At 55.9% G+C, this 8,697-nt stretch overlaps 1 protein-coding gene across 1 annotated transcript; it reads right to left on the bottom strand.

Annotated features, from left to right (window-relative positions):
- Window positions 1–4,254: 4,254 nt before the first annotated feature.
- On the bottom strand, window positions 4,255–8,599 carry LOC131397277 (cytoplasmic tRNA 2-thiolation protein 1). The gene is made up of 3 exons (XM_058530049.1): window positions 8,553–8,599; window positions 6,605–7,149; window positions 4,255–4,878 (listed from the first exon to the last, which is right to left on the bottom strand). Exons 2-3 carry the CDS (start codon window positions 7,110–7,112, stop codon window positions 4,271–4,273), a joined length of 1,116 nt encoding a protein of 371 aa, XP_058386032.1. The 5' UTR covers window positions 7,113–7,149; window positions 8,553–8,599; the 3' UTR covers window positions 4,255–4,270.
- Between the last annotated feature and the right edge of the window lie 98 nt (window positions 8,600–8,697).

Genomic DNA, 8,697 nt, shown 5'->3' with positions numbered 1-8,697 from the left:
GGAGTCTGGGAACAGGGGGATCCTGACCTCCCCATGCCAGGTCCTGGTGAGGGGGTAGGACACCTAGCAACTTTTACTGGCAAGGGATCACCCTAAGACACCCCTCCCCAACACATGTGTTATGGTTGTGATGATACAGAAGGATCTGTGCATCCTTGCACCTTCTCCACCCCAGGATCCCCAGGCAGAGTCAGATCCAGTTCATGGCTGCTGGTTCAGGGAAAGAGCCATCCTCACCTGGATGCTCCAGTGACCACACATAAGAGAGTCTAAAATGTGTAAGAAGATCAGGGCAAATCCACCTCCTCTGAGACCTCCAGAGCAGCCATTGTCTCCCAAGCATGAGAGGTGCCCCAATGTGGGACACAGGGACACTCAAGCTCTCTGTGAGCATGACAGGTACTAGCTGGGCGTGGCTTTAGAAGAGGAAATGGAGGATGTGACGTGTGGGGACATGGGGGATGTGGTGTGTGGGGGCCAGAGCAGGGAGGGCATGGGGACTCTCAACTTACCTGTTGGGTGACTTGACCTAGAGCTGGTGCAGCCACAGAGCAAACAGCCCTGTGGTGTGGCTCATGAGTTGGGGATAGGTTAGCTGGTCCTGGGAGAAACAAGGCCTATGGGGGAGCCTCTCAGTTGGTGGCATCCTAGAACCTTAGGGGTGGAGGGGTTCAGAGCATGCAGGAAGGCTCAGCAAATTCTCTAGTTCAGATGACATGGTTCTGACAGTGGCTTGCCAGGTTATTTCAAACCAACTTTCCTCGTGGAAAAGAAAAAAAAAAACTAGAAAAGCTGGATAAAATTTTTTAAGAATTTTGGGTCAACAGAAAGAAAATTTGCACAGTGAAGATGGAAGAAGCCGGAAGTCAAAAGATATGAACCAAATGTTTGGAACCACCATTGTCCTCAGATAGATTGCTGATTCTGAGCAGTCACTGAGAAGCTGAGTAGAACGTTCGTGAGTCTCATGTGGCTAGAAGGATAAAAGATGTAGTTGAGGGCTTGCCAAGGAGGAGGGGCCCTGGTAAACATTGCAGTCTTGTGGTTGGCATCCTAAAGAGTGAGGGCAGACTGGAAATAGATGAGACTCTGTAAGGATTGAAGCTGAGTTTTGAATTCCCTCCATCCCTGATCGGATTGAAGTTGATCTGCCTGCTACAGGCAAGAGTAAATGCGCTCTGGAGGAAGAGAATACTACCTGGAGTCTAAAATCATCTCTACAATTTATCAGAGCTGTATCAGATAGGGTGTGGCTAGGGAAATAGAGCCACCGAAGGAAGTATGAGAATAAAGGATTTATTAGAGGACCTAGACCTTACACAATGTGAGAGGAGTTGGGAAGTGATGTTTTGGAGTGGGCAGGAGGGTAGGAGAGAGTATCACTGAGCACAGTGAAGCACAGGTACAGGTGGACATGACAGACCTTACAGGGAAATGTGAAAAGCCACCAACATGGGACCCCCAAAGGGGGAGCTCACAGAGAGCACTATGGGAAGCTGTTGCCTCTGTGGGCACATGGCTAAGTGGGTAGTGGTGGACTTGAGGCTGGTGTTGGTCATGAGGGCCAGAAGTTGGGAGAATGAGCTGCATGTGGAGCGAGGCAGAGTGAATCGCCTCACATATTATGTCTAATTTGATGGTTACAGCAGGAGGGTAAATCTGGTACCAGTTACTTCATCCTGCCTGGATCTTTTTTAATGTATTCCAATTTGACAGTGAAATTCTCCATTTTAGCTTCTATTTTCTTGAACATGTTGATGACAGAGTCCACGCTTGAGACTCCTACATCTGGGTCACCTGTGGTTGTGTCTACACCCTGACTTTTGCTTAGTGTTCAGTCATTTCATCCTATCTCCTGGCATGCTTGTAACTTTTTTTATTGAATGTCAGGTATTTTGTATGAAAAATTGTAGAGATTTTCTGAGGCTGTGGCTGAAAATTTTTTTCCCTCTGGATTCTAGAACAGTCTAGAACAGCACTTCTAGATTCTAGAACAGTCTAGATTCTAGAACAGTCTCGAACAATGGAATTGTTCCGTGATGATGGAAACATTCTGTATCTGTGCTGTTCCTTATGATAGCCACTGGCCACGTGTGGCTCTGGAGCACATGAAATGTATTTAGTGTGACTGAGGAACTGAGTTTTAAATTGAATTTTAATCAAATTAAATGGAAACAGGCTCGTGTGGCTAGGGCTTCAGTGCCTTTGCTTTCTGGCAAGCAGACGGAGTAGGGGTCTTCTTAATCCAGTCTGGATTAAGGATTGAGTGAGTGTGAAGCTGGGTTCTGGTCTTTTTGTGGGTGGGTCTACTTCCAGGTGACCCTTGCTTCTAATTTAGAACCCTACTTGGGTCCTAACTGAGGTGTTTACTGGGTCTTTCCTTATGAGACCCTGAATTTCAATTTTTGTTTACCCTGTCCCATGAGACTGCCTGGGGGGAAATATGAGTACAAGGTTGGGCTTACATCATGCTCTTCCCCCCCACCAGAATTTTGGCCCCTCAAGTCCTGCCTGCCTCTGTAGCCCCAGACTCCATTTCCGTCTCCAGCCTCCTGACACTGCTGAAAGCTCACTGCAGAGTCCTAGCCACCTAGCTATGCTTTCTGCTTGCTTCCTTAAACCTCTGGCCCCTTCAGCAGAATCAGCTTCTTTTTCCTGGGATCCTGGCTGCTTTGGTAGCACTTTGACATCTTCAAATAGATTCTGTGTGTGTGTGTGTATTTTTTTGTTGTTGTTGTTTTCCCAGTTGGTCTCAGTGGAAGTGCTGTTCTGACATGAGATATCTCATCATGGCTAGAAACCTCCCTTGCTTTCTTTTGGTCTTTGCCCAAAAGTCACCTTCTCGAAGAGGCCCTGACGTCCCAAACTAAAATAGCACCTCTTCCTAGCCTTTACCCTTACGGTGCTGTATTTGTTAGTCACAGCACTCATCATCAGACTTCAAATTATATATTTCACCGTCTAGTGCCTCTTTCCCACAAAAGACTGTAAGCTCCATGAGTGAGAGGTTTTTGTCTTTTTTTTTTTCTTCCACCAATGTCTAGAAATGCCCCTCACACATTAGGGGCTCAATAAATGTTGAATGAGTGATGCTGTGTTATCTGGTGGGAAGGGAGATCTGGTCTCTGCCCTCAAATCTCAATCCAATTAGGGAGAACAAGACCCAAAAGAGTGTGGATGGCCACACATGAGGGCAGGACCCAGGGGCTGGGGTTTGGGAGAGTCCTCTGTCCCAGGCTAGGCAGGGTGGGAGGAGAGAATCAGAGAGGCTGCTGGGAGGACCCTGGAGGATTTGAGCAGGAAGATGGGCAGGGAGGGCATTCCTGACAAGGGACCAGCCCCGCAAAGCCTGGAGGTGGGAATGAGAACATCAAGGCTCCCGAGGGTGGGGCAGGAAGCTTCTGGCTCACACGTGTCTGTGCGGGCAGGGCAGCAACCCTGAAACCCAGAGGCCCCTGGTGGCCAAACTTTGACGTGGACAACTCGGTCGGCCACCATTTACTGAGCACGTGATCAAATCCTCACGACAGCGCTTTGATGGGGGGCTTCGATTCCATTTTCAGAGGAGGAACTGGAAAACCAGAGAGGTTAAGTCACCGACCCAGGCTCACTCAGCTCTGCCTCCAGAATTCGAGGTTGGGGAGGCCACCAGCCGCCCCTCACCCATGACACAGAGACACTGGAAGAGATTCAGGTGGGGGTAGGACACGATTCCACAGTCTTGAAGAGTCCCAGGCAAATCCGGATGTGAGCCACCCCCCCCAACCCCCCGCCCCGTTCGGTCCCCCTCCAGCTAGGTGACCACTGGGCCTCGGGCTACAACCAGTGCAATCGTAGTGTGATGAAATAAGACGGTGCAGCGCCCGCAGGATGCGCAGCGCTGGAAGAGACGCATCACGATTACTGTAAATGACGTACAGGCAACCCTGATATTCAGGGACACGGCAGATGCTCAAGAAGGGTTGGGGCTATCTGAGCATGCCCAGAACCGGCGGAGGAACCGGGCAAGCAGCCCCAGAGTTCCCAATGGCTCAGGAATGGAAAATTATCAGAAATGGAAAGGGTCACCTGAAAGGAAGTGGTTCACTCCCTTCCTCTGAGACCCAGGAGTCCGCGCCCCCAGCCCCTCCCCAGCCCCGGGAGTCCAGACCCCAGCGCCCTCCTCCCTCAGACGCGGGAGTCCTGGCCCCCGGCTTCTGCAGGGTCACAGGCAACCCGTTCCGTCGCCCTCCCAACCTCACGCCGAAGCCCCGGGAGAAGGTAACCGGGTTTATTCAGTGTCGTTTACAGGCAGCCCCGCGCTCCCAGGCGGCGGATCCCGGCGGGAACCGGAGTCCCTAGAAGGCAGGGATGCGTCCGAGGCGGGGGCCCGCTCCCGCTCCCGCTCCCGGTCCGGCGGCGGCCCCGCCTCGTCCAGCCCCCGGCGGCCCTTGCCGATGGCCAGGCGGGGCCGGCCGCGGTTCAGGCCTTCCAGGAGCGCGCAGGCCTGGCAGAGCGCGCGGCTGGCCAGCGCGCCGCAGCGGGAGCAGGCGCCGGGGGGCGGGGGCCGCGCGGCCGGGGCCAGCGCCAGGCGCTCGGCCGAGTGCACGAGGTCCAGCACCGCCGACGGCCGCGCCGCCTCCAGGAGCTTGAGCAGGTGGCGCGCGTGGCCGCGGAAGGCCTCGGGCGCGTAGACGCACTCCTCGGAGAAGTAGTCGAGGCGGCGGAAGTGCGCGTACAGCACCACCTCCTTCTGCGAGGCCAGCTGCAGCGGGCGGCAGCGCGGCAGGGCGCCCCCCTCGCCCGGCGAGCCCAGGCCCCCGCCCCGGGCCAGCCGCGCCGCGTCGCCCCGCAGGAAGTTCATGAGCACCGTCTCCGCCATGTCGTCGGCGTTGTGGCCTGGGGGGAGAGAGGGGGAGCAGGTGAGGCGGGGGCGGGGGGCGTTGCTGGTCATGGAGACCCCGGGGCACCGTGGTGCAGCCAGGCCCCAGAGACAGACGTGAGGGCGGGGGTGGCGAGTGGTGTGCACGGAGTGGGTGACTGGGCCATGGAGACCACGCCCCCCCCCCCCCCCCCCCCCGTGTGGGGCAGCCAGGACCTAGAGAGAGACTGGGAGCAGGATCAGGTAGGAGCAAGGGGTGCAGGTCATGGCGACCCCGGGGACCGCGGGGCAGTCAGGACCCAGAGAGACAGGGAGGGGGCCTGGAGAATGGCACAGAGTGGGTGACCCGGCCATGACAACCCCCGGGCACCATGGGGCAGCCAGGTGGAGGCTGAAGGTGGACACAGCGAGAAACGAGAGGGGTCACACACAGGCTCCGAGGAGCAGCTTCGGGGTGCCCTCAGTTGCCACCCACTTATTGCAAACCAGGCCCTGTGCTGGCCGCCCTTTCACCTAGTGAGGAAAAGGGCTTCACGCCACCAAGATCATTGCAGCCTCAGTTGCGAGTGTCCTCCAGATTGCACAGGAGTCAAAATGGCACTTAATGGAGACTCTCAAGTGAGCTGTTGACAGAAGCGCCTCTGGGGATGCAGATCAGCGTGTTTAGAAAGACCAGGGAGAAAGTGAGGGAATATTTACACGAGAGTCACCGTAAAATTTAAGCTAAATCTCTACCTATCCTGCGTCTTGTCATCTTATCCTTGAGTCTATATAGTAAAACACTGGTCTTCTTAGGGCTTCTCAAACTGGCCCTGCTTGCCCTCCTCAGGGCCTTTGCATGAGCCATTTCCTCTGCTCAGAACGCGTCTCCCACCTCCTATTCAGCCTTCACCTGTCACTCACACGGCCTTTGGGGCTCAGCTCACTCAGGAAATGCTTCCTCAATCCCCACCTTTCTCCCTGCACTAGGTCCTCCTGTTACAAACTCCCAAAGTCTGTGTAACTTTCCTTAGTAGCACTTGGGTTATAATTATGAATGTGAGAAATGGGCGGGAGCAGAGACTGTCTGTCTTGTGCATCATTATAAGGGCAAACATTTGTATGTTTACTGTTTTCCAGTCTCTAAGCGCTTCACACATAACTCATCCAATTCCCAGCAACGCCAGGACCTAGATACTACTAATATCCCCATTTTACAGAAGAGGACAGCGAGATTAGGTCATTTGCTCATGGCTACATGGCTTGTATCTGGTACACAGTACATAGTAATTATTTGTTGCAGTAATGTTTGGGACGGAGTAAGCGAGTTATCAGAGAGGAGAAGCAGATAGAGAGGAGCTAAAAGACGCCGTGCGCTTCAGAGATGGCTTCTGATGGGAGATATCCCTTCACACCCCGCCTTTTATGGAGGGAGATACAAAGAATGTCATTTTCTTAAAAAGGCAGGGAACCACAGCTCTAGCCCCTAGAGAGTATCCCTCCACCCCTCTATTCGCCAGTGTGCGTGAGCAAGATGATGGCAGTGACTTAAAAAGTTGCCACGCCCATCCTAGGGAAGCGCACGTACTGTGCCCATGACCTTCAGTGGGCATGCACACTTCTTCTCCTTACTGAGATCTTCCACCTAGGGCACACCCAGAGTCTCCTTGACGGCTCCTCGGACACGCGCCCCAGCGCCCTTTCAATTCCCGCCCCTCGCCCGCGCATGCGCCCCTCTCCCTCCCGCTGCGCGCCTGCGCTCACCCGTCACGATGTGCGTGGCTCCCACCAGGCGGGCCCCTTCCTCCAGCGCCCGGCGTCGCAGCACCCCGCAGAAGGTGCAGCAGGCGCGGCTGCGGCCGGAGCCGGCCGTGCTGCGGGCCACGGCGTCCATCGTCCAGCCCCCGAAGAGGTCGGCGTAGGCCACGACGGTGAGCGGGAGCTCCCAGCGCGCCGCCTGGCGCCGCACGGCCGCCAGCGCCGCGTCCCGGTAGCCGCCGATGCCCTCGTCCACGGCCACCAGGCGCAGCGAGATGCCCAGGCGCGGCGCCAGCGCCCGCAGCACGTGCGCCAGCACCGTGGAGTCCTTGCCGCCCGAGGCGCCCACGGCCACCACGGCGCCGGGCGGCAGCAGGCGGCCCGCGACCACCGTGTGCAGCACCTCGGCCTCAAAGGCGGCGCAGAAGCAGGCGCCGCACAGCGCGTGGCCAGAGCGCGGGCGGCGGAGGGCGGCGCGCGCCGTGTGGCAGGTGGCGCACTGCGGGGCGGGCATCGCGGGGTCCGGGCTGGGCAGGAGGGGTCTGCTTCTCCTGGACAGAGAGAGAGAGTTGGTAGATTACATGTGGATTCCAGATTTCGGGGTCGTTGCCTCCAGTGAGGCTGCCTGGATAGCACCCAGAGTAAACCCATTGTCTGGAACACTCTTCGCCCAGCACTGTGCAGGTCTGGCACCTTCAAGTGCCAGCTTAAGCTTTCATTCATTCATTCAACAAATATCCATTCAGTGCCTCCTGTGTACGCAACATGAGCCAGGCTCCGGAACAAAGCTGGAAAGATTGCTGACACTGAGTTCTAGTGCAGGAGCCAACCCATGGATAAGTAAGTAAATAACCAAGATACCTTCCAAATATGAGGAGTAATATGAGAGAATTATCCTCTGAGCTGAGGCCAGAAGGACGAGAAGGAGACAGACATTAGATCAGAGTGGGAAGAATGTTCCAGACAGAGTTAATAGCAAATGCAAAGGACGTGAAGGGCAAGGCCTGGATGTGTACAGTTGGTTGGAAAGTGCGTTGGGGCTGAAGACCGGAGAGGGTCGGGGGTTTAGAGGTTGGCAGAGTGAGGAGCTGGACTTTATTCTGAATGAGATGGGAACCACTGGACGGCTTTCAGCTGTGGAGTGACAGGGTCCGATTTGCATTTTAACAGGATCCCTCGAGCTGCTGGGTGTGAATAGAGGGTGGAGAGTGGCAAGGGCAGACCGGTGAAAAGGCTCCTGCAGTGATCCAGGTGGGCAACAATGGTGACTTAGAGCAGAGTGGAGGCAGTGGAAGTGGAGACAAGTGGTCAGATTCTGGATCTCTTCTGGAGGTAGAGCAGATGGGACTCACACAAGACTTGGTTGGGGGAGGGCAGTGGATGAGAGCAATAGAGGACTCGGGACAACTCCGAGGTTTTGGCTTGAGCACTTGCAAGGATAGTGGGACCATTTAGTGGGGAGGAGGTGGGGATGGGGAGGAATGGGAGAATATTGTGAGAGGGGTAGGTTTAGGGCAAAGAATCTGGAATTTCGTTTGGGCACGGTAGATTGAGGTCCTTTGCTCTGGAAGTCTTTTCTGAACCCTGGGCTGGGTCTGGCGCCACCTCTGGGCACCCACGGCCGCCTGATCACCCCCCACGCCAGCCCTGACCTCTCTAGGTTGTAACCAGGACAGAGGAGGGTGCGCTCGCACCGCACCCAGGTTTGGGGGTGGGAAGGAGGAGTCAGACCCGGCCGCAGAGTCCAAAGCGGGTCAGCAGGGACACGAGCTGCTTAGGGCACTCGCGCCTGGAGGGCCGCAGGGACACAGGCGTTGAGGGATCACGGAGAGAAGTGCCATCTCTCCAGGGATGCCCACCGGAACGCGTGGGAGAGAAATATGGAGACCATCAGCTCCTACTCGGCAGCGCGACAAAGGGCCGGAATTGGCCGGCCGCGGGAGGGGGCACTCACCTAATTAGAACCCACGCTGGAAGGTCCAGGCTCCAGAAAACGCGGAAGCGGGTAAAAAAGACTACGACTCCCAGAAGGCTTTGGGTCGACCCGCCTACGATTCCCAGGTGTCCATGCGGCGGCTCAGCCTGTAGCGCTTACTGTT

Source organism: Diceros bicornis, chromosome 34 (genome assembly GCF_020826845.1).
Source record: "Diceros bicornis minor isolate mBicDic1 chromosome 34, mDicBic1.mat.cur, whole genome shotgun sequence".
Taxonomy (NCBI): domain Eukaryota; kingdom Metazoa; phylum Chordata; class Mammalia; order Perissodactyla; family Rhinocerotidae; genus Diceros; species Diceros bicornis.
The sequence above is the reverse complement of the archived record's forward strand: the minus strand, read 5'-3'. Positions and strand labels throughout refer to the sequence as shown.